Source organism: Mastomys coucha, unplaced genomic scaffold (genome assembly GCF_008632895.1).
Source record: "Mastomys coucha isolate ucsf_1 unplaced genomic scaffold, UCSF_Mcou_1 pScaffold5, whole genome shotgun sequence".
NCBI lineage: Eukaryota > Metazoa > Chordata > Mammalia > Rodentia > Muridae > Mastomys > Mastomys coucha.
In genome coordinates this window covers 8,785,418-8,811,683 of record NW_022196911.1, presented here as the reverse complement: position 1 = coordinate 8,811,683, position 26,266 = coordinate 8,785,418, and the positions used below count along the sequence as shown (strand labels likewise).

The 26,266-nt window shown below is 42.4% G+C and overlaps 2 protein-coding genes across 3 annotated transcripts in view; one reads left to right on the top strand and one right to left on the bottom strand.

Moving 5' to 3' along the window:
- Plg (plasminogen) overlaps window positions 1-3,530 on the top strand; it is a 44,841-nt gene extending 41,311 nt beyond the window's left edge. The window contains exons 19-20 of one of the 2 annotated variants that reach the window (XM_031351773.1): window positions 2,798-2,943; window positions 3,104-3,530. In XM_031351773.1, the coding sequence (XP_031207633.1) occupies window positions 2,798-2,943; window positions 3,104-3,265 (308 nt within the window). In that variant the 3' untranslated portion in view covers window positions 3,266-3,530. The remainder of the gene's footprint in view (window positions 1-2,797; window positions 2,944-3,103) is intronic. The other variant, XM_031351774.1, reaches the window with a different exon arrangement.
- A 600-nt stretch (window positions 3,531-4,130) lies between these two features.
- The window catches only part of Slc22a3 (solute carrier family 22 member 3), a 97,538-nt gene continuing 75,402 nt past the window's right edge, over window positions 4,131-26,266 (bottom strand). The window contains exons 6-11 of the mRNA XM_031353714.1: window positions 18,932-19,029; window positions 18,597-18,811; window positions 12,580-12,688; window positions 9,983-10,095; window positions 8,104-8,203; window positions 4,131-5,598 (exon numbers count right to left, since the gene is read on the bottom strand). Of these exons, the coding sequence (XP_031209574.1) occupies window positions 5,538-5,598; window positions 8,104-8,203; window positions 9,983-10,095; window positions 12,580-12,688; window positions 18,597-18,811; window positions 18,932-19,029 (696 nt within the window). The 3' untranslated portion in view covers window positions 4,131-5,537. The remainder of the gene's footprint in view (window positions 5,599-8,103; window positions 8,204-9,982; window positions 10,096-12,579; window positions 12,689-18,596; window positions 18,812-18,931; window positions 19,030-26,266) is intronic.

Below are 26,266 nucleotides of genomic sequence, written 5' to 3'. Positions count from 1 at the left end.
TTGCTGTTTTGTCCTATTGACAGTGTCTTTTGCCTTACAGAAGCTTTGCAACTTTATGAGGTCCCATCAGGTTTTCAAATTCCAATTGCGAGCTGGTGTTGAAGCTGAGGATTCTGCCAGCTTGGCTTTTTGCTGTCCTGGATTTTCAGGCAGCCTGGCTACTACTACTACACTTAGCCTGGCGAAGCCCTCACAGCAGAGCTTTTGTCCCTAGCCCACTTAACAAGTAGCCCTCAGGCATCCAGCGATACTTTCTGTCCTTTGGCCACCAGATGGCAGCAAATCTCCATAGACCACATAAATGTCCTGTGAACCCAGATTTGGTTTCCTCAGGGCTCAGAACAATTCCAGCCAAATATTTTGAGAGACAAGCTGCCCCCACTCCCGGACTTAGTTCAAACAATACCAGTCATCCCTTCTGGTCCCATGACCTTAGACATGTCTCTTCTAGCTCCTGTAATCACCAGACAGATTACACACTTTCTGAACCTAAGTCTAGCCACAGCGTCTAGGGAAGGCACTGTCCGTTATTTCTTGGCTGCTTTGTGCTAGCAAAGCAAATGCATGTTACAAAACTCTAGAGAAAGCTGGGCTTGCAAACTGGAAAGCTGGGTTCTCGGCAAGATCACTAAGTCCTGGGTGGATCCATCTGGACAACAGCTTTTCCTCTGGCATATCTGCAAGTGTTCTACTTCAGTCTGGCACACAAAAGCAGCAGGGTTTTCATTTTGTTTTGTTTTGTTTTTGTTTTTTAATATATAAAGAAGAAATATAACTCATAAATTAGGTTAGGGAATGAATGTTCCCTTTCCCTCATTGCCAAAGAAATATAGATTAGGAAATGAATCAGAACAATTCACACCTATTACTTTTTTTTTTTGGCTTTTTCAAGACAGGGTTTCTCTGTATAGTCCTGGCTGTCCTGGAACTCACTCTGTAGACCAGGCTGGCCTTGAACTCAGAAATCTGCCTGTCTCTGCCTCCCAAGTGCTGGGATTAAAAGTGTGTACCACCACCTGGCATCACACCTATTACATTAGCTAATTTTTTAAAAAAATATTAATATTTTAATAATAGTGCGATGTGGATACTCGTGAGGGTATTATAGACTCATGTTTTCTGGTGTGTCTTATAGTCACATCTGCCTTGAAAATATTCTGAGTATAAACACATGTATGTTATTTCTGAGAGCTTAGACTTAAGAAAATATCATGGGATGAAAATAAATGGCAGAGAGAGAGGTGTGGAGCCTTTGTGAGCAGCGAGGGGCCAAGGGGCATGGTAAAGTACGGGGGCACTGAATGCACAGCTCCAAGTTCAAGGTAAATGCCATGTCCACACCAAGCCTTGGTTTCCTTAACTGCCTATCAGGGACCAGAGAAGTCGCTACTTTCTGGAACTGGTGCAAGAACTAGATGAATTCATTAGATGAATTAAATGAAATTATACTATGTCACCAACTTGTTCCTTGAGCAGTTAGTGATTAGTCAAAGATAGTTATTTTTTTATGGCTCTGGGGAAGCCATTAATATCCACAACATAGAAGGGACTGTCAGAAATGCCTGCAGTTCATTTACAATGTGGAGCAACCATCGTTGTCTTTCCAAACCATTTCCCTCCTGGCAAGAGAAAACCCCACGATCACTAAGCAATCACTCTCTATCAAGCTATCAGCATTATTAAAACGTCCCAGAGTCTGGGGAGATGGCCCAGTTGGTAAAATTTTCGCCTTATAAGCATGAAGACTTGGTTTGGATCCCTAGAACCATAAATACGGACCTGGTGGTATATATTTGTAATACCAGTTCTAGGGAGATGGAGGCATGTGTATCCTTAGGACTCATAGGATAGCCTACTGAACAAGTTCTAGGCCAGTGAGAGACCCTACCTCAAAAAAAAAAGTTATGTAGAGACTATCTCAAGGAATGATGCCCAAGATTGACCTCTGGCCTCCATGTATATGTACACACACACACACACACACACACACACACACACACACACACATACACGCACGCACGCACACACGCACACGCTGTTCTTATGGCAAATTGCTTACCTTGCAAGTGGGGCTTGCCAAATTGGAAAATGAGCTTTTTCATGAAAACATGGAGAAGTCTCAGATGTGTCCATCTGGAAAATAGCATTGGATCCCCAGAACCCATATAAAGTAAAATGATCTGAACATGGTAGCCTCATTGTAATCCCAGTGCTGGAGAGGTGGAGACAGTCCCTAGGGCTTGATGGACAGTCGGCCTCACCTATGTGGTGAGTTCTAAGTCAGAGAGAGACCTTGTCTCAAAAGGAAGGTGGGCAGTGCCTGAGGAGTTGAATGGCACCTGAGGTTGTCCTCTGCCTGCACACGGCACTCCAACCCCCTTTATGCTATAATGAGCAGGAGGGGGAGAGTATTGAAATGGAGCAATATTATATAGGTAGTAAATAAAGTATAGAAAACCTGAAAAAGAACACATTACAATAGTAGCAATTGAGGTTCTAAAGCCCCCTCTCTTTAAATGTATTTATTTGTCTTTTGTTTTAAACTGGAAATAATACTTGGACAAACGGCAAAGCCGCAGATGCCCTGGAGAAGCCGGAACCCTGCAGCAGGTCTTGGGAAGCCCGTTTAACATCGTGTGTAACACGCACAACTTTAAGGGCTCAAAGGTGTGAACGGTGCTTCCCTGTGCCATGCAACCACACAAACGAGAGATCTACACCCGCTGCTCTGTCACTCTGGAAGTTTCCTGGGGACCCCGTTTGGGGTTTTTAACCTCATCTCTACTGGTCATCACAGGGACTTTTGGTGCCGGCCGTCTCAAGGAGGCCCAGCTGCCTGTGATTGAGAATAAGGTGTGCAACCGCTTTGAGTATCTCAACAACAGAGTCAGATCCACCGAGCTCTGTGCTGGGCATCTGGCTGGTGGCATCGACAGCTGCCAGGTAAGAGAAGAAACCGAGATGGTCTTGGGTTGACCCATCTCTGCCCCTTGCACTTTCAGTCCCAGAGGGCCTGCGGAAGAATCCAACAGAGAGGCAACACCAAGATGACATCCCATAATGTAGCTCACTTCTCATGTGGACTCTTCCCTCCCTCATCTAGGGTGACAGTGGAGGACCTCTGGTTTGCTTCGAGAAAGACAAGTACATTTTACAAGGCGTCACTTCTTGGGGTCTTGGCTGTGCTCGCCCCAATAAGCCTGGTGTCTACGTTCGTGTCTCACGGTTTGTTAATTGGATCGAAAGAGAGATGAGGAATAACTAATTAGGTGGGGAGCAAAGCAAAACATCCACTTACTAAAACTTACTAGATATGGGGAAGGGCCTTGGGGTGTTTGGAAAAAACTGACAGTAATCAAACTGAGACACTACACTGAACCACCGCTTCCTGTCATCCCCTCAGCCCCTTCCCACCCCTTTTTTTTTATTATTGTGGGTAAAATTTTCCTGTCTGTGGACTTTTGGAATTTGTGACAATAGACCATCACTGCTGTGACCTTTGTTGAAAATAAACTTGATGCTTACTTTGATCTGAGTTGGTTTTGGGGGGAAGGGAAATCTTCAATATTTTCATATTCTCTGTTCACCCTAACAATTTTAAAGCAACCGACTGAAAGTGATTCAGTTTGTTTTCCTAAGGGCCAGCTTCACAAAGGACTAAACAGACAGTCGAGTCACCAAAAGGAGACCCTGAAAGTCTCAGCGAGTCAACTTGCACATGTACATTGACCTCGTCAGCTAACAACAGCCTGACACACATCTTCAACATCTCCCTTTCTGACACTGAGAATTCTGGAAGCTGCCACATGTGTGAGGGGTCAGGGCACTGAGTTCTATTCTGGTACTGACAACTGGGCTTCAGCCCAGATCCCAGGATGTGAAGCTGACTTGTACAGCTGAGCCATGGCATGGGCTAGGCGAGGGAAACCTAATATAAGACCAGCCGAGAGTCTGAGCATTATTGTAGGTCACATCCGAGTGCCCAGGAGCCTGTAAAGGAACAACAAACCACCATCGGAGCGATCTTATTTCCCAGTTTGGAGACAGTAAGCGACACACATGTGTTATGTGGGATAGTGTTTGACAGTGGCACATGTTCAGAGGGAGGAGAAAGGATAGATATTTTTAAAAACAGTTTAAAAATCGTTTATTGTTATGAAACAGAACTACCAACTTGAAATGCAATCCAAAGGCAGCAGAGTGGACAAAGAGCCGTGCTACAGCCATGAAACACACAGAGAACCAGGCCACAAACGCCCGTGCACGCAGAGTGGTGTGGCGATGAATACCTAAAGGGCTGTCTGGAAACTGAACCCTCACATTCGGTTCTCACATGCTTCAGGATTAAACTCTTTGTTTTACAGTCGCACACATCTTCTCTAGTGTCGCAAACATATGGTCTCCACATATGTAATAGGTTTTTTCCATATTGGTAAGTTTTCCCTTTGATGCTAATTTTGCCTGTCCACACCGAGTTTGAAGTTTAAGACACATTAGGCCTAACATACATACTGAGTCGGAAAATATATCAAGAACTGCATACTACGTAGAATACTGCGTTTACATTCGAGCCTCTGCTTGAGAAGGCTTGATTTAAAAAAAAAAAAAAAAGTCCAGTCCCTCATTAGTATCTCCTACATCACTTAAATCAAATTGGCTGCTAATTCTTTTAAGTATGAATACAATTGACTTTTATCATTAAGTGGCAACAAATGTATTTGTATTTGGTTTTGTTTTTTTGTTTTTCTCCCAAGACAAGTCAAAAGTGCTGAGATGGAATGAAAAAAGTCTATGCTTTGGACTCTGAGCCACAGGCACCACTGGAGCAGAATTCACAAATATGACATAATTATCCCTTTACTTTTCAAATGCTAAGACTCAGGAAATCAAAAGCCACGTTTTTTTCTTCCTCAGTAAAGAATTTGTGATTAGAGCAGTCCACTGAAGGAGGGGGTAAAATATTGGGGGGCCTGGGGACCGCAGTATGACTTCATCATAACACAGACAGGTCCTCGGGTGTGTTGCGTTTAGGGAACTGTGCCTAACCTGCGGCCTGGAATCTCAGCTGCTGCAGGAGACAGAAGGGGAGGGGCTCCGCACATGTTGGCTCTGTGAAGGCATGTATTCGGAGCTCAAGGGAAGAAATAGCAGTTCTCAGACTCTTCAGAACACTCTTCACTGCTGTGTCTTGATCAGATCTGTGGAGTGCACTTCTATTCATGTGCCAGGCTTGGTTTGTTTATTCTGCTTCCTGAGAACTGGGGCCTTCTCATATCTACTTACCCAATGGGTCAGAGACTTGCTCCCAGTGAAAGAGAACCTAGGCAGAATCTGTGTACCTACTGGGTCTTCGCTAAACAGGTCAAAGATTATGTGTTCCCAGAAGCTTGGGTAGCATGATAAATCTTCATCTTATACCTTATAAAATACTCTGGAATCTTTATGGTTCCTTGGAAGGGCGCCACCTAGAGGAGGTGAAGCCCACTGCACAGGTATATTCCAGGCTCTTCTCTGGTCCTCCAGGCAACACAGGGGCCTCAGACATCAGAAGTGGAAACCTGGGTTTTCTTTTTTCTGCCACACTGATGAAGCTGTGAACTGATGAGACAAAGGCAAACAGGGAAAGGTCTTGTGAAAGATCATGCAATGACTTAAGATCACAGAAGCTCTCAACCAATGCATCAGGACCCCTTTGGGGATCGACCGACCCTTTCACAGGGATCACCTAAGAGCATCTGCATATCAGGTATTTAAATTTCAATTCAAAATGGTAGCCAAATTACAGTTATGAAGTAGCAACGAAATAATTTGATGGCTGGGGTCACCACAGCATGAGGAACTGTGTTAAAGGGTTGCAGCATCAGGAAGGTTAAGAACCACTGGGCAGACATAAGCAAGATGTCTCACAGAGAAGAATGTGAAGCACAGAGCGCAGGATGTCTCACAGGTTAAGAATGAAGAGCACATAGTTGTTTCTTACTGTGGACCCATAACCCTGGCCTAAGTGAGGCACACATAAGCCTAGCAGTTATATGCTGTAAAGCCTTTCTGATTTCCCAGTGGGGATAAAAATATTTCTACTTCACAAAATTGTTTTGAGTATTAAATGAAAGAGCATATGTTAAAACCACGAAGCACATAGATATTTTAAAGTATCAATGTCTGTTCTTTCCTACCTATGGGCAAAGGAAAAATAAAACTTTGTGATGACCACAATTCAGTCTTTAAAAAATACATGTTTTGGGGGGCTGGTGAGATGGCTCAGTGGGTACTAGCACTGACTACTAGTCAGTAGTCAGCATTGACTACTCTTCCGAAGGTCTTGAGTTTGGATCCTAGCAACCACATGGTGGCTCACAACCACCCGTAATGAGATCTGATGCCCTCTTCTGGTGCATCTAAAGACAGCTACAGTATATTACTCCGAAGTGAGCAGGCCCTAGAGAGGCAGGGTCAGAGAGAGCAGGGCTGAGGTGAGCAGGGCCAGAGCGAGTTCAATTCCCAGCAGCCACATAATGGCTCACAGCTATACAGCTACAGTGTACTCATACACATGAAAATAAATAAATCTTTAAAATAAAATACATGTTTTGGGCTGGAGAGATGGCTCAGTGGTTAAGAGCACCAATTGTTCTTCCAGAGGTCTTGAGTTCAAATCCCAGCAACCACATGGTGGCTCACAACCATCTGAAATGGGATTTGGTGCCCTCTTCTGGTGGAGGACAGTTACAGTGTACCCATAATACATAAACAAATCTTTAAAATATGTATATACATGTTTGATAACTTTTAAAATTTAGATGTCTACCCCTAGTTTCTGCTTACTAAGATTAGTTATCTGCCTTTAAGATATTTTACTTTAATATAGCACTATACTATTTTTAATTATGCAAAAACATCAAACCATGTCATCTAATTGAGACTGATCAAACACTACAGAATTGCATAACAGAAAGAGACTGGCCTTCCCATCACGCCCTTCCCTCCCATATCCTTCTCCACAGGGGTAGGGTTGGGGAGGGGATTACTGATTACTTTTTTAAAAAAAGTAATCTGATCATTTTAAAGATTTATTTATTCATTTAATGTATATGAGTACACTGCTGCTGTCTTCAGACACACCAGAAGAAGTCATTGGATCCCATTACAGATGGTTGTGAGCCACCATGTGGTTGTTGGGAATTGAACTCAGGACCTCTGGAAGAGCAGTCAGTGTTCTTAACCACTGAGCCATCTCTCCAGCCCCCAATTTGATCATTTTTAAAAATCATCTCACATTCTTGTTTCTATCTTTCTATTGAGAGAGATTTCAGAAGAAATGAAATTTAAAAAAGCATACATGAAAGTTTTTTGTAAATATAACTCTTCAAATGTATGCATTGGTTAGAAATTAATCAGTATATAGACAGAAAACAATATAGCTATTCCCTCCAAAACTTGGTCTCTCTCTTTCTCTTCTGCTTTCTGTCTACTTGTCTGTCTATCTACCTACCTATCAACATGTATTTATCACATATGTATCCATTGTGTCTTTCTTATCTTTATTTCTAACCTATGCATTTATCTAGTAATCATTTATCCATTGTCTTATCTCTTCATCAAATTTCTATGTACCATTATTTATCTTACTTTATTCCTATCTGTCCATAACCTTGCTCCCTTTCTTCTGTCATATATATCCCTGTGTAGCTACAGAGCCAGCTCACTGTGCTTTTGTCTCCCTTTGTAATGAAGCTTGAGGAGCATCTGTGTCATTTTGTGGAGACAGAGACCACTTCTTTTCATTTTGGAGGGTAGTTCATACCCTGACGCTCTGCCGTCTTTCTGGTGCACATTTGAGCTTTATCATGTCTCATCCCCAGCCCCTGGTTTAAATCACTTCTGAGTTTTAACACCTTACTAGGAAATGCTCCTCAGTCACATTTTAAAAATAGCCCACATTCTTTTTATAGCTGTATGTTCTCTTCACGTTAACCCGTTTACTCTTTTGACTGTTTTAAGGTACTAACTGAAGACTTAATGACATTTCCCCTGTGGATAATCAATGCCCCATGACTTAATGAGATGCTTCCCACTTAGGGAGTATTGAATTGTGAGCAGTACCTGCCAAGCTTTTCTACATCTTCCACTGTCTCTGGCAAGGCGATGCCCTTAGTTTCAGGCAAAAGCATCACAAGGCCACCACAGACAGATGCCAGGATCCCTGTGGGATGAGAGAGAGGCATGACTACCCAGGTACACACCATTCCTCCCTTGATGCTCACTCTGTGTCCTCACCTGCCTCCAACAAACTCATTCCATGGTTCACCATAAGCAGATTGCCCTGCCCTTCAACCATTCTCCATCTTCCTCAGTTCTGCACAGCTCATGGTCCCTGTGCTCTTGGTATATACTGAGGCTCAGTCAGGTGCCATATGGTGGTAGAGACACATGCTGAGAAATGTGGTGATATCATTGCACCATGATGTGGATGCAGATAAACTAAGACATCGATGACATCACTAGGTGATACAATCTTATAGGTGCCACCAGCTTGGCCTCGAGGCTGTCTGTGATATATGACTGAGCTTACAGAGCACCTGGCAAGTGCCAGATGCTCCAGGCCTCTTCCATTCACTGAGAAGGCAGATAGTGGATAGCAGCCCCCTCTGCCTCTGTTTCCCAGCCCTGGAACTCAGCTGTATTCACTTCCTGTGACTTTCCTGTGACCTCACATTACACTTAAGATCTTTCTCTGCCTCAGGGTAAAGCCTTGTCTATGCCTGTCTTTGGGGATTCCCCAGAGTGTTTAATCCACATCCCAGGCACCTTCAGTCTGTCCTCAGAAGCATTTAAATACATTTACCCTCTTCTGTAAGCTCCCGGCCCCATGTCACCCCGCCCCCCCATAATCTCCTTTCTTTGCTGTTCTTTACATCTGAACTTCTGAGAAGAGCATTCGCTACTTTTTTTTCTCCATCGTCACAAACTAACAGATGTGCAGATAAATGTCACAAACTAACAGATGTGCAGATAAATGCTAACAACTGGCTCCTGAAAACAAAGAGCTAACATTGCTTTGCTCATTCCCATGGTGCCAATGCTCCTGTGTACACATTTCACATTTCAAGCCATCTAACCTAACCTCATTACATAATGTATTAGAACAAGATGGGCAGTGAGCCTCCATTCTGTATCATTCCCACACTGGATACACAAGGGACAGAGATGATCAGGGTATGTGTAGAAGTAATCTTGTGTCATCTATTTTTTTAATACACCATTTGAAGTATCAAAAGCAAATTTATATATTGAATATGTTAAGGAATATAATTAGTTTTTAGGCCCACCTTTAAATACAAGATAATGGAATTTCAAAATTTGGTCCCTGGAAATTGATATTCTCATTTTCCAATATCTTAGAAAAATTTCAGTGTTTGATTTTAACCCAGAACCAAATGAGGGGAACTGACATAAACACTGTTTATCTCACCTGTTAATGCAAAGTGACTTTAAAGCCATTTACCACGTTGGATGATCTGACTGGCTCTTTAAAACTGAAACAGTCATAAGAGGATGGAACAGGTGTCATGGGTATCAAATCTGGTGACCATTACAGGCTCTGCATGAATAAGTGAAATGACCTGAGGCTAGCCCATAAATCGAGGCAGCAAAGTATCTACCACATGAGCATGGGGACATGAGGTCTAGCTGCAGAATCTAAGTAAAAAAGCTGAGCATGAACTTATAAATCCAGTGTTGTGAACCGGAGACCGGTAGATCTCTGAGACTCACTGGCCAGCTACCTAGGCTAATCAGTGAGCCTCACATTCCAAGGGAGACCTTGTCTTGATAAACAAGGTGGATAGCTCCTAAGAGACAAGCCTGAGGTTGATCTCTGGCCCCTGCAACCATGTACCCACAAGTGGCCATGCACCCACATACACACGCACATCTGCTCATCCACACGTGGACACCCCCTGCCATACAAACGAATTCTTACCAAAGATGATCAGAGGCAGTTCTAGCCATATAGCCGCCAGTCGAAAGAGCAGAAACGGGGCTATGATCCCCCCAAAGTCACACAAGCCTGAGCAGAGTGAAACCCCAAAGTTCCTACAGATTAAAACACAGTTTCAGATAAAGGTTTTTAAAACAAATTCAGAATAATAAAAACACTCAGACATCCTAAATTACAGAAGTGGTGTCAATAATTTCTATTTCTATCATTTTTAGCTTCAAAAGTTACTACTGCCTCATGCTATAAGCAAGCCATTTCCATTCTGCACTGTTTTAAGATATGACTCAGGAAGGAGTTCCCAGTGTTAATGAAAAGATGTTTCTCCATCAGCAACTGGATTGCCCTGCCAGTCCATGACACTCATAGTCTAGAGGTGGGACCTTTGGGTCCCGAAGGCATCTGAGGCACGGGAGGAAGGAAGGTTTTGCCATGCTTCCAAGGGAGAAAAGGTGACCAGCCATGTGAGATCTCATGCAGAGTGGCCATAGGCCACTTCTCCAGGCAGGAAGTTAGAAACATAAATAAGCTGAGGGCAGATTTACGGTGCTGAGCTAAGAGTATTGGGAAGGGCATGCTAGCCGCAGGAGATTAGGAGTGCCCAGCAATTGAGCCAATGAGGCAGGCTGAAAATAAGTTAATGTTCTCTCAACAGAGGAATGGATACAGAAAATGTGGTACATTTACACAATAGAGTACTACTCAGCTATTAAAAACAATGACTTCATGAAATTCTTAGGGAAATGGATGGATCTGGAGAATATCATCCTGAGTGAGATAACTCAATCACAAAAGAACACACATGGTATGCACTCTCTGATAAGTGGATATTAGCCCAGCAGCTTGGAATACCACAAACAAGAAACTCAAGAAGAAGGAAGACCAAAGTGTGGATACTTTGTTCCTTCTTAGAAGGGGGAACAAAATACCCATGGAAGGAGTTGCAGAGACAAAGTATGGAGCAGAGACTGAAGGAAGGACAATCCAGAGACTGCTCCACCTGGGAATCCTTCCTATATTTAACCACCAAACCCAGACACTATTGTGGATGCCAGCAAGTGCTGGCTGACAGGAGCCTGATATAGCTATCTCCTGAGAGGCTCTGCCAGTGCCCGACTAATATAGAAGTAGAGGCTCACAGCCATCCATTGGACTGAGCACAGGGTCCTCAATGAAGGAGCTAGAGAAAGAACCCAAGGAGGTGAAGGGTTTGCAACCCTATAGGAGGAACAACAATATGAACTAACTAGTACCCTCAGAGCTCTCAGGGACTAAAGCACCAACCAAAGAGTACACACAGTGGGACTCATGGCTCCAGCTGCATATGTAGCAGAGGATGGCCTAGTCGGTCATCAAGGACAGGAGAGGCCCTTGGCCCTGTGAAAGTTCTATGCGCCAGTGTAGGGGAATGTCAGGGCCAGGAAGGAGGGGAGGGCAGGTTGGTGATCAGGGGGAGGGGGAAGGAAATAGGTTTTTTTTTGTTTTTTTTTGGAGGGGAAACTGGGAAAAGAGATATCATTTGAAATGTAAATAAAGAAAATATCTAATAAAAAAATAAAAAAAGAACTTCACCGATAAGCTAATAATAATAATAACAATAATAAAGAAAATAAGTTAATGTGTGTGTGTGTGTGTGTGTTTCATCCCTAGATTAGAGGGTACCCAGAAGAGGCTGGTAGTATGGTCTGCCTGGAGCTTAAGGCAGGGTAGCAAAAGCTACACACAACAGGTACCCTACAAGGTACGCTCCAAGGAACATTGCATCAGGCAAGAAAGCCAATGTGCAGGAACCCACAAACACTTACATAACCAGCTGCTTACAAACAAGATATGCTACTATGTCAAAAAGAAGAAGAAGAAGAAGAAGAAGAAGAAGGAGAAGGAGAAGGAGAAGGAGAAGGAGAAGGAGAAGGAGAAGGAGAAGGAGAAGGAGAAGGAGAAGGAGAAGAAGAAGAAGAAGAAGAAGAAGAAGAAGAAGAAGAAGAAGAAGAAGAAGAAGAAGAAAGAGGAGGAGGAGGAGGAAGAGGAAGAGGAGGAGGAGAAAAAGAAGAAGAAGAAAAAGAAGAAGAAGCAGAAGAAGAGGAAGAGGAAGAGGAGGAGGAGAAAAAGAAGAAGAAGAAAAAGAAGAAGAAGCAGAAGAGGAAGAGGAAGAGGAAGAGGAAGGAGAAGGAGAAGGAGAAGGAGAAGAAGAAGAAGAAGAAGAAGAAGAAGAAGAAGAAGAAGAAGAAGAAGAAGAAGAAGAAGAAGAAGAAGAAAAAGAAGAAGAAGAAGAAGAAGAAGAAGAGAGAAAATGCCTAGCCTTGATGCAGGGTGCTCCTGGAGAATGGAGACCTAACTTACAGGCTAAGCAGACATGCTAGTAGTGTTTCTATTCCCAAATTAGCACCTTTTCACAGCTCTGGCTGTGTCAGGTAAGGTCACAAGAGTTTTGTCACCAAATGAAGCAGGTAACAGATAGAAACTACAACTCAAAGCCCGTTGTCTTTAGGGGCTGAACTGAGCCCAGTTTACTATAGTAGCGAGCTTGGAAACATTTGGCTACAGTTACTTACAAGAAAGGGCAATATATAAGTCAGAATTACCGTAATGTCGTTGGGTATAACTCTGAATTTACCAAATAAACAATTTCAAAGGCCATGGTTATCCCTAATCTTCCCAGGGTAGCGACTGTGGTCCTCAGCCATGGTATCCCTGTGAATGGAATGTTTGGAAGGGAAGAGTTAGGGGTCTGATCTCATCAGTATTTTACAAAACAATCAAAAATATTCATTAGGTTCCCCCAACTTAACTCCTTGGTAATTTAAGCACAAATGATAAAACATTTTTATATTTTAGACAGATTTCGATAACATCAACTCAAAAGCGAACATTTAGTGAATGGCAGGTGCTTTTCTGAGTGGGGAAAGGCTGTAAAATTACAACTAAAGACCTGGTTGCTGAGCAGTCACTACACCAAAATAATGTCCCAGGAAGTGCTTTCCTAGAGAGGCTGAGCCCACTGGCCTTGATCCAGAAACCCTTCTGGATCTCCCTCGGTCCCCTTGAGGGACATGGCTACATTCAGATGTCCTTCTTCGCTAGGCACAGGCCCAGAGAGCTGTTCTCTTCAGCTAAGGTGGAGGCTTTGAGAAGTGGGGTGCTGGGAAAGAGATCTCAGTTCTGTGCTCTTCCCACAGCAGTGTCACACTCATTGCCTATCTCCAGTCACACTACCTCCTCCGGGAAGTTATTGGGAGAGCGCCAGATTTGGACACACGCTGGCTCACTTCAAAAAAAAAAAAAAAAAAAAAAAAAAAAAAAGACTGCTTTAGGACCCTGGATCAAGAAAACCCTGGTCTTCTACAGTAATAATGGAACATGGCATATATTCTCCAGGAAACATTTTTCTCTCTTTTGTTTTAAGGGCAGATAAATAGATAAATCTAGGCAGGCAGTTCTCTGTGAGTTGGGAAGAGAGAGTTCCAGGACAACCAGGGCTACAAAGAGAAACTCTGTCTCAAAACAAAACAAAACAAAAACAAAAACAAAACAAAACAAAACAACAAAAACCCCAAACCAAAATAACAAAAGAGTTACACGACCCATGTCATCCTAACCTACAGCACTTGTGGGAGTTCAAGGGACTGAATAGACTGCATCTGCTGATCAGTGCATGACTAGGGGTAACAGCATCTCTGATGTAGAAGTTCACACAGCACTCGATCATTCTCTTGTCTCCTAGGCAAACATTGCACCTTCCTGAAGATATAACTAGGCATTATATTATTTTGTTGGGCTGAGGTTTGAACCCAGGACCTTATACAAGTAAGTGTTCACCACTGAGTTATATAGCAGTCCTTGGTTTTTGAGACAACGTCAAGTCCAAGCTGGTCTTGAACTCTCAACCCTGTGACATCCTTCCAAGTGCTTGATTCTAGGATCATACCACCACACAAGGCATAATTCTTTTGGTAGAAAAGTAGCCATGAATGAGGATGATGAAAAAAAAAAGAGAGAGAGAAATAAGCTCAGTAATGTGTACTCACTCCAGAGAATATCTGACAAGTGAAAAAAGAAAAAGAAACTACAAACAACTGTCAGAAAGACAAGCAGACACAGGGGCTTCAAGAGCCCGGATCATTGCTGGGAAGCTCCAGTTAACTAAGATTTAGTGACAAGCTGGACTTGCCAGCACTCGCTCGCTCTTGGTGTATTCCAGAATGGGACACCTACAGCTGTCCCAGCAGTAATTAAATCAAGGAATGAGGTAGGTCAGAGCTGAGCTCATGCACTGGGCTGCCACCTGCTCTGGCACGCAGCAGCTGTAAACATGTGTTTTATTTAGGCTTTGCCTTTTTCGTGAGAGCCAGGAGGGGACTAGGAAATGCATTCCACCCTTGTCTGTCAGTGAGCAGGTGCTGCTGGAGATGGAAAATGTGGGCTCAGCCAGAGGCCCTTGGTCGCAGCGCAGCTAATGGGCCACAGAGGAGGCTGTCTGCTTCCATGGCAACCACTATCCAGGGTAGGCGCATCAGGCAGAGTTTGTTTTGACCATAGCAAGGTTGCTCTTGTGAGTTCCACCAATAAGTTGAAGAGTCTTTTTAGATTTACAACTGAGGCTTAAATTGTTCAGTAGGAAAAAAAAAATTAAAACTAAGAAATCAAATTAAAACACAAATGTGTTTTTTACACACACACACACTATTAAAAATGTATGTGGTTAACTCAAAAATAATGAGTCAACTCAGTAAAAAAGGAAGCTTTATCAGTTTGACACCCTGGTTGGAGAACTAGTCTGCTCTGCATACAAGCTGTTGACCTTAAAGACTTTCAATTCTTTCTTATATAGTACACTGGGACAGAGCTTGTGTGTGTGTGTGTGTGTGTGTGTGTGTGTGTGTGTGTGTGTGTGGTGTGTAAGAAGCCCCAAAGGTATTAAGCTATATTAACTTGAAAATACTTCATTAACATATGCAAATTACATGTAGTTATGTATGGAGAAGAAAACCATTGATCGTCCTGATAATAGACACTCCTTTTTTTTTTTGATGGTAAAGACCAAACCAAAAAGAAAAATCATATGACATGTAAATAAAGAAAATATCTAATAAAAAAAGACCAAACCAAATTAATATATATATTTATTAATTATATATTAATTATATATCATATATTTATATAGTATAAAATTATATATTATATAATATATTATAGATTTAATTTATATATAAATATATTTTATTTACATGTAATTATTATGTTATATAATAATATATAATAATACATATGTATATATGTATGTATATATACATACACGTGTGTGTATGTTTGTGTATGGATATATATATATATGTGTGTGTATGCAGCTCAGCTAGTAAAGCACTTTCCCAGTATGCACAAAGCCCCAGGTTCTAATTCAAACACATACAAACTGGGTATGGTGGTATGCATCTGATATCCCCACACTCAGGAAGTGGAGGCAGGAGGATTGAAAAGTTAAGGTCATACTCAGCTATATAGCATGTTTGAGGCTAGTCTGGGCTATACGACACGGCCCCCCATTATCTCTCTCCCTCTCTCTCCCCTCTCCCTTTCTTCTCCTCTCCTCTTTTCTCTCTCTCTCCCTCTCTCTCCCTCTCTCTCTCTCCTCTCCTCTTCTCTCCTCTCCTCTCCTCTCCTCTTCTCTCTCTTCCTCTCTCTCTCCTTCCCCTCTCTCTCCCTCTCCCTCTCCTCTTTGTTTCTCTCTCCCCTCTCCCTTTCTTCCCCTCTCCTCTTTTCTCTCTCTCTCCCTCTCCTCTCTCTCCTTCTCCCTCTCCTCTTTGTTTTTCTCTCTCCCTCTCCTTCCTCTTTGTTTCTCTCTCTCCTCTGTCTCTTCCTTCCCACATATGTTCACATAGATGAAAATTGAGCACTACAGTTAAAGCCATTTTCCACCATCATGTCAGAGAACACAGAGAAATGATCTTCCTCCATGGATGGGGACTTGCTCAGGCAGCTAAAGTCTTGAAGCTCAGTTTTTAAAGAAAATATGCAGAATTTAAAAATATGTAACTTTTACTTTCCCTAGATGTACCATCTGCTCTGAAATAAAGTTTGGAGAGAAGTGCTAATAAGGATATGTAAATTAAGGTATTCAGAGTTTTTCACTTAGAAATAAAAGTTAAAAAATAATCTTGTCTGGAAGGAAGACTTGCCCTACTGCTAGATCTGTAGCCACACTGAGTGGACACAACTGCAGAGGGGCAGGCACAGAGAAAGTGCCTACTTTCCAGGCTCTGGAGTTCAGGAGTTTGCTTTCAAGACCATGAATCCTAAAAGAAGCAGCAGTCTGGTCTGCATGTGGATGTGAACCCCCATACCAACATGTATACCTGTACACACATAAAAACACACACAGAATGAGAGGGATGGAGGGAGAGAGGGAAAGAGGGAGAGAGGGAGAAAGGAAGAAAGGGAGAGAGGGAGAATTCTGAAGCACAGAACTCTATAGCATTCTTAAGCTTTAAACTTTTAATTGAGATTGGGTATTTCTGAGGGAAGCAATTATGTTTCTATTGTTTCTCTCTATCTCTTTCCCTGTTTAGTGGCCAGCAATTAATTAATCAATGTTAAATAGATGCACACACTGATGGAGGCCTATTATTTGGCTTCTGTAGCTCTTTAGAGCTACATCTCCCTCTCCCTCCTCTCTCTCTCTCTCTCTCTCTCTCTCTCTCTCTCTCTCTCTCTCTCCTCTCTCTGTTTCTCCCTCCGTGTGTGTTGTGTGTGTGTGTGTGTGTGTAGATCAGAAGTGGGCATCAGATACCTTGTAGCTGGAGTTACAGGTGATTGGGAGCCACCAGATGTCATCTTTCCAGAGCCATCTTTCCAGCCCTAGCTTCATACCATTTAAGCTATACTAACTATGTAGTGGGCTATTTGTGTTTCTTCAAATTCACGTTTACTTAGAGTCTGATCCTATTTAGGGATAGAGACCAAGAGGGAGAGGGTCACATGAACATAGAGGCAGAGATTGGAGAGACACCAAGAAATGGTGAGGGAACAGAGAGAGGCTAGAAGAGCTCCTAGCCCAGAGGCTGTGGGAGGAACTGCCCTACACTGTGCATTTAGATGTCAGCCTTCAGATGGGAGGGGAAATGTCTGCAACCAGCTGGTAGAGAATTATTACTGCAGCACCGAGAGAATCTAATGCACTTGAGGAAAATGAGAGAAACCCGAGTTTCTGCTTTTCATCAGCCACCGCAGGGAGATGAATTTGCACATCAATTTCATTTCCTGTCCTGAGGCCTGGCATGTCTGCAGTTTTATCCAAGTATCTGCTATCTCTATGTGTTATTGTAGGAATTCGTAGACCACTGCCTAGTTTATGGCATCTACCGTGAGTGTCTGATCTGATGTCTAAAACATTAGCAGTGTCTTTCCTGGTCCTTGCTTTTCTCAAAGACAGACGGCTTCCTTTGTAGGCACAGGGACTGTAGAGAACCTGGCTTTCTACACAACCTTCACTGCACACCCAGAACACGGAAATGACTCCTGTGCACTAGTTCACACTGTGTTTGGGGGGGGGGTGTTTAAGGGGCTTCCTCTTTGTAGCCCCAGCTGTGCTCTGCAGCAGAGGTTGTCTGTGCTGTTCCCTGAGTATCTGGAGTCTTTAGCCATCCTTTCTTCTTCCTCTTCCTCCGCAACTCCACCCACCAGCACTCAGGGTCCAGAATGTTGACTTCTGCAGCAACTCGGAAGGGAACAGCCTTTCCCATCCCAGCCGGACTTTCCCATCGTAAGCTAGGCTTTGGCATCTCTCCTTCCAGCCATGTCCCAAACTGCTGCAGGTGTAAGCAGCTCACTGCCCCCTTTCCAGAAGCTTACAGGCAGGACCAAGTTGTGTTGGGGCCTGGCCATCCTCTGGCTTCCTTATAAAGATGCTAGCAATAACCCAGAAGCCTTAGTTCCTAAGGCTTAGGAACTTATAAAACTTCCCATGATTTCGGGAAAATAATGGCTGAAAGGAAAGAACTCTGACTTCTCCATGGGCCTCCGCAGACCTTTCCTCTCCCCCTCCTCTCCATTCCACTCCCCCCACCTTTGTCAATTCTATTAATTTACCATATTATTGTTGCAACATTATTTAAATGTCCATGTCTCTTAACAGGCTATGAACAATATGAAGCCAAGAGTCACACTTTCCTTCTGTCCCTAACCTGGGGTTCAGCTTGGTATCTGCAGAATGGTAATGCTTGGGAAATATGTTAAACAATATCAGCCACATCATATCACTGGGTCCTAGATCTAGCATGATCACCTTTTCATCAATAAACAAACCCAACATTTCAGTAAAGAGAGGCATCAATGTAAAGATCTTGTCAACCTTTATCTTCATGAGGTAGAAAATATAAATTTAATTTTCTAAATTATATTATTAAATTAATAATATAATTATATTTTCTATCTCATGAAAATAGAAAATCGACATTACCCAGCATGCCTGGGAGCAAGCTTTTGAAAGAATATTACACATAGCCAATAAAGACAAGGGACCCCTACCCCCTCCATCATATGTAATCATTTACATTCTTTTGTCAAGTTCTTTGGGAACTGTCAACTAAATGTGAAGGAAGATTACCTTCTGGCAAAAATGCAGTGACCAGACACGACACCCCTGCCACTATATTGCTTGCTGCAAAGGGAAGGCGTCGTCCAAGGCGCTCAATGGTCAGAAGGATCAAGAGAGCTCCAGGCAGCTCCACAAGCCCTGAGATAAAGAAGTCTATGTAGAGGTTGCCTCCGATGAGTCCCAGGCGCATGACAAGTCCTTGATACACCACAGCACTTGTGAACCTGTGGGACATCAGGACATCAGGGAAACAGAGTAAGAGGGGGCAGGGAAGCCTGTGCAGAAACACAAATGACAACCATGCACTTGACACCATCTTTGAAATCCAGTCTGAGTCAACTTACCAAGCAAACATAAGAATGAGCGTGCATTTCCTCATTTGGGGAGTTCTCACAAGGTCTAAACAGGATGGGTTACTGACTTCTTCATCCGTGACCGTGATCTAAACAAGAAAGACAGATTCCAGTAGCGTTATATAGCCCGATACACATGCACAGTGTAAATTCATTAACTGTAAAACATTAAAAAGATCCTCCTGAACTTCTGGGTCCTTCCCAGTTCCATTTTCAGACCTGGGCAGGAATTTGTCTTCTAGCATTTTCTGTTCGGCAGCACTTGTCTACTTCAGTTGTGTCTGCATGACAGGTCTAAAAAACCTGTTCATAGACCTGAGGCGCACGCTTTACAGTGAGCCAGTCACAGTGAGCCAGTCTCCTGAGGTGGCTGGTCGCTAACATATCCTAACCTGTTCCAGACTGATCTCTGCTAAAGTCTGTGGAGAAATCTACATGTTTTCTTTATTCAGGCATTAAGGTGCCCTAAGAAATATTTTGTTATAGCTAAAACTGAGATTTAACATTGTTTCCTGGCCTCCACAGTGTTTCAATGATCCTAATTGATTTCCTAGCTGTTATTAGCTTGGAATTTTTACAAGGGAAGCTGCCTTATCAGACAGGGAGTCCCTAGAATTAGCAATAAAGGTCAGGCATTATTGCCTACTGGTTCCCACAAAGAAGCTGCCTTATCAGACAAGGTATCTCCAGAGTTAGAGATAGTAGTCAAACACTATTGCTATCCTTAAACATAGTTAGAACTCTAAGAGCAGTGCCACACAAGGCAGAATTGCTTTACAAACTAGAGAGTAGTCAAAAAGCTTCCTGAACTAATGTTTGTGTTACAAGCCAAACCATTCCCAGGAGCTGCTAGAATGGGACCTCCTGGTGCTTACCTGCTTCTGACTACAAGAGAGTTTGCTTAGGGCTGCCAAGATAGCCCAGCGGGGAAGAGCACTATTGTTCTTCCAAAGAAATCATTTACACCTGGCTATTTGATTTTACTGACTTTGTGACTGCTACCTGCCTTCGTGGTCCCTGACATTCGCCCCGTATCTATATACTATATAAGCCTGATTCTTATTTTGTGAAAATACATTCAGAATCTGCACGCCCTTGTGTCTTTTCTGTCTGTCACGTGCCAAATTCCTAGCCCACCAGGCCAAAACTCTCATTACCCCACGGAACAAGGGGTCCCCAAAGAAACCCAGTCCGAGGCAATTTTCAATACGTCTGATCCACAAAGATGTGGTTAGCTCAGGTAAACGTCTCAGGATAAACTCAGGACTGATGCTAAGCTGCTTCAGATCACATTTCCTTTGCATCACTGTGTATCTCTCCAGTCAGCACCCTCATTAATACAACACCTTTCCTCTACGAAAACCTTCTAAACTTGTACTGTTTAGACCAACTGTCAACTTAATATAACCTAGAAGCACATGCAAAGAGAGTCTTAGTAAGGAAATTTCTAGATCAGGTTGGCCTGTATGAGACTATTTTGATTGTGAATCAAGGTAGGAAGATTCACTATGAATGTAGGTAACATCATTTCATGAGCTGGACCCTGGACTATGGAAGAGGACAAAAAGGAAGCCAAGGACCAAGCAAGGACACATAATATTTTATCTTCTCTTGACTGTGGATATGATGTGGCCAGCTGTTTGAGGTTTTTTTCCTGGCTTCTGCAGATTGATAGACTGTAACTTGGAATTGTAAGCCACACAGGAACTTTCCTGTGTGCTTGGGTGGGGTATTTTATCTATTCTCATCCTTACTGTTTCAAAGTGAGGCTAGGGAATCACGTTGAAGATAGCATGAACAGATGACAACAATGTATTTTTTCCATGGTTCACTGACACAATGTTTCTCAAGGAGTTTCTATACATTGTCTGAGGCAGGCAAGCAAAGCAGAGAGTTTAGCATGTCAAGCCTCCCATTTGGTTTTGGTTCATGTAGGCTTGGCTCTTATAGTAATGCCCTTGGCAGCCCAGTTCCTCCGAATCACATACTATGTATATACATATATTTTGACCTAGTAACCTCACTCAGCCTCCCACCTGTGTCTGGAGACACGTGTTCCCATCTCTGGACAATGGTGGAAGGTTCTCCATCCATGTTATTGGTGAAATTTTGACAGCTTCTATTGGAAAATATTTACAATGTATTCAGATATGAAGAACAGAAGGGTGGATCTGGCCTGAATCAGTCTGAGGTGCATTGTGCACTGTCTTCTAGTAACCTTTTAGGGAGAATCCTTTATTCATCAATTATGCCCGTGCACAATCAGACATGCAAATGATTGAAACCAGATGAATTATGGGAAGGGATACTTGCAGTAGAGAAATGATTATATAATCTATTCTACCAGTCAAAATAGAGACCCACCCAAGCTATACCCCTTATTAACCAACTCCTCCTTTTTATGAACTCAATCAAAAGAGTGCCAAACAATGACCAGAACCCTGAACATCTTTACTCATGTGGCTTGTTGTCAATCTTGATGGTCATTCATAGCTCTTTCATCCATACTATCTCTTTGTCTCCTTGCTGTAAATAAAATTACCTTGTTTCTTTTTCAAATCTATGTGAGCCTTTATTTCTAGCCTTTATTTCTAATTCTTTGGCTAAGAGACCAAGAACCCAAAAACATGCAGCCCAATTTCTGACAGCCAGGAACATTATCCACCTTAAAATGACCAATATGTGGGAAGGAATATATATACATGTATATGTATATATACACACACACATACACATATATATATGTGTGTGTATTAAATATTCTGGACTAAGCACATGGAGTATTTCATTTAACTATCATCAAAGTATTTTTTTATGAATTCAAGTTGATGAATGCAAAAACAAACAAACAAAAACAAAACTCAGGACCACAAGGAGTAGATAGTAGAAGTCAATACTTCTTTCAGGTCAGACTTCCCACCTGCCGGGCTTCACCCTGCTCAGTGGTGTGTGCTTCTACTCTCGCTACACCATCTCTACATCTATACACAGAGACAGGCTTTTCAAAGGCAATATGCACGACCCCTTTTTATTTCTTCTCCAGCTTTCTTGTATGCTGGCCACAGCTATGATTACTGTCCACTACATCTTTTTGAGAGTTAAAGGAGATTCACGCACCACAGATTGCACACGTCTGGATCACCCACGCTCTGTAATTGTCTCTAACTGGTAACAATGGAGCATCTCTGCCCTGGATGTCTTCAGCTCTGTAGATGTCTGTTTCTTCTTGACAGACATTCAGTCAGCATATGAGCAGAGAAACAATGACACCAGAGGGCGAAAGACAGTAGGGATTGCAAATGCGCCTTAGCAAACGGTCATAGTGGGTACTTTGGGATTTGCAAGCTTCTAATTCTCTCTGGAAACTACTGACTTTGCCACTGTGGTGTGGAAGCGGCACAGAGAAGATACACATAGATTCTAATAAACCTTTATTTATAGAGATACAACAAGCTGGGTGTGTGGCTTATGAGCTATTGTTTGCTGACCTGGGAGTTATAGGGTTAATGCTGGAAGAATGGGCACAGATCAGCTTTAACTATCACTAGAGAAGAAACAGTTGAGAATCTGACTCCAGCAGGATAACTAGACAGTGAGCACATGAATCTGGAGGCTGAAGTCCAATGTCTGCACTTTAACTGCTATATTCTGTAGTATATAGAATACTTTTTATCTCTTCGATTGAAAGAGATTGATCATCTCATTCAGAGTTCTTATGAGTTGGTAGGACTAGAGTGGATTTCTTTCTCCTTCCTTCCTTCCTTCCTTCCTTCCTTCCTTCCTTCCTTCCTTCCTTTCTTCCTTTTATCCTATTAAAAGAGCTAGGTCTGGGAAGATAGTTCATTTGGTGATGGTTCATGGTAAGCATGAGAATCTGAACTCCATTCCTCAGAACACACATAAAAAAGCTGGATATGGTTCTGTGTGCTTGTGATTCCAGTGTTGGGAAGCCTATGCTTGAGCTCCAGGTCAATGAAAGAGCCTGACTCAAAGAAAAAAAAAGCCGTGGGGGGTAGTGGTAGTCGTGGTGAATGACTCCTGAAGAATGACATCCAGGGTTAATTTTTGGCCTCCAGAAAATATGCATACACATTCACATACATACACAAGAACAAAAATTTAAAAACATTTTAATTTTGTAGCAAGAAATAATATTTAAAACTGATGGAGTTAAATGAAATACCAGTGTACCTGCTTATCTCATAGCAGACCCCTTTCTCTTTAGGCACATAGATGCTCATGTACACACACACACACACACACACACACACACACTCAGCCATCAAACCATGTTCTCAGTAGAGCTGTCTCTGCTTTTAGTTACAGAGGAGGCATAATCTTCTCAAAGTAATACTATTCTCTGACTGGGCATGTATCCCAATTGAACCATTGAGAAATGGGCATGTTACCCAACCTGGGCCAATAAGAAACCTGAGTCTTAATTTGAACAAATTAGAAAATGGGCATATGTCCCAATCCGAGCCAATGAGATAATGAGCCCATGGCTCAGTTTGGACCAATGATCAGAACATTCCAGAAAAAAAGTCCTCCACTTCTCTTAATTCAGAGATACCCAAAGGAACCTTCTCTTTCTCTCTCACCTCAAAAACTTAATGACAAAATAGTGGGTCCAAATAGATTTTAGCAGATACCTACATCCACAGGGAACCAGGCTGAGAATGCAGATGGCTGATCAGGGTGGAGAGAGGGGCAAGCAGCCTTGGTGACTTCCTTAGACCCTGGCTAGAACACCTTTGAATCCTGCTGGGCCTAGAACTAAAGGCGCATGAGCCAGCAAGTATCCCAATTGTCCAAGTGCATTTAAGTTGGCTTTCTGCTACTTGGTGCCCAACTCCAGTCCATAAAAATCCCTTGTTTCAATCACTGTTTTAGGTAAAATTATTTTATTGTTAAAATAATTGTTTCAACATTCCACTTCGCTCCAATTGCAACTCATTGTAAAGATCCTTGATTCACCATCAAACTTCTTGAGATTTGGAACAAACCTGTGCCTCAACTCTGCTTTTCCTAAGCATAAGTTTAATGTGTAGCTATCTAAGCACCTGTCAGAAGAATACGAAGTCCTGGTAACGGGGAAAGCAGTCAGGATCACAGCACTGCCACCCTTCCCTGCACCAGGCGTGAATGGAAAGATCAATAGCACTGCCAAGCAGGCAAGTATTTTGTTACAGTTCAGAGCAAACCCAGCTGCTCTTTGATTTACTAGCTTCGTCTCTGCAGTGACGCAGATATCCTGAAAGATGACCCACTTTCTGGGTGTCCAAAGACCTCGAGAGACGGAGAGCCGTATCTTAGATGGGATGCATCAAGTTGAATCCTGCCAGCTCATGCACTTGGTGTCTGTGGCTACTGTTCTTTTATGTAACTTCTCGCTCTGTAGCTGCATTTCTTTTCTGTTGCCAAAGATTATCAGACTTTTGCCAAGTCTGTCTGAGTCAGAAACAAAAGATTTGAAATGCTATTCCAGATTGTTATAGTTTTTTAAAAATATACTTTAATAAATTATAGCCTCTATACGATAAAACTCAGTAATTAAAAATGGAGTCCTTTATGAGATCTGATATATTTACAATCATAAAATGATTTACTCTGCTCACAATATGGCACATGCCCATGATTCTGAAGTTCCTTTATAATTTCCCCAACTTCTACCCACTCTGGGTGAAGGTAGCCTTCATCTGCTCTCTGTTGAGACAGTGTTTCTTTCTTTAGAACTTTAATAGACACAGAATCTGGGGTTGTCCCTTCTTCCGCACCTTGCTTGCCACTCTACTTTGTCATATTTCTGTAAGATCCAAATGGGTCAGACTCTGATTTAGGGAGTGGCCTATGTAACATTTGTCTGTTTAGAGGCCTGGTGCCTCCCAATGTTCTCATCAAAAAAGGTATCATCCAAAACTCAGCTATGAATGCTGGACTCCTTGCTTCCCACCAAGCCGAAGCGCTGCTTGCTCTAACCATCTCTCTGTCTTTCCAGTCTGCCAAGGCCTTATTGGCCATCCACAGGCAGGTAGGTTATGTTAAGAGTTCTCTCTGAAGAGCTATGTTGCCTTGACAAGTCTTCCTGGTACCTTTCTGATATATTTCTTCAAGGTGAATTTTTACTTTAAATTGCCAAGAAAAGTAAAGGATTTACAAATAATTATGCTATAAAAAGTAGTGCTAAGAGCCTCGCAAATTGAGAGCATGTTTCAGGTGAACACCCAGCAGGGTTATGCTAGAGATGTAGTATTTCGTTCAATATATTCACTTAGTATGTTATTGAACCATTCTGAGACTTGAATTTCTCTTTAGCAGTTCAAGGATACTAACACTCATTATTATTTTGAAGATCCAGTTTGATGCTATATACATGTAGACATATGCACATGTAAGCATTCAATGCTGGGTGCTGTTAGTGTTAGGATGTATATATGATATATATATATACATACATATACACATATACATATATGTACATTTAAGAGTCATTTCCTTGTAAGGGATCATTGATTCACACACACCCTCCTTTTTTTTTTTTTTTTTTTTTTGAGACAGGGTTTCTCTGTAGTAGCCCTGGATATCCTGGAACTTACTCTGTAGACCAGGTTGGCCTCGAACTCAGAAATCACCTGCCTCTGCCTTCCAAGTGCTAGGATTAAAGGTGTGCGCCACTACTGCCCAGCCATTCATTCACCCCTTACTCATAGCTACTGATGTCACACAAATAGAGATGCTTCAAAATGACATGAAGCCCTTTCCAATGTGACCTGCCATCATTCATTTTTAAAGCTCACATTTCTATGCAGGATTTTGAATATAACAACTATATTTTATATCAGTTTGTCATTGTTAACATCCCAGGCTGAAATGAAGTAGGTTCAATTCTTTAAAAATATATGCACAAGCTAGTGGGTTCAAGAGACTTGGTATAAGGTATCTATCAATACCCCATCATACCTGGGGATTCACTAAGTACACCCTGTCCTAGGCCTTGGGTCTGAATCCTTATTTCAGGTTCCTCAGGGAACAAGCAGAAGATATTGAGTCAGTGGACAGTCCCTGATCATCTGCTGACTCCTAAGCCTTAGCTCTTCCCAGAGCTCTGGGTTTAGGGGTTGAGTATCCCAGGCTCAGGAAAGAAAAACACCTCTTAAATGGCTCAGAGAAGAACACAGGGCTGGTGGCTGCACCTTGTAAATCCATTTGGTGGATCTTAGAAGGTGATTTCCCATCCCTTGAGATGACCATGAGCCTTTCACTATCATGGCAGACTTAGTGATGATGTCATCATCAGTTGACTACAGCCTCCACCCTCCTCACTAT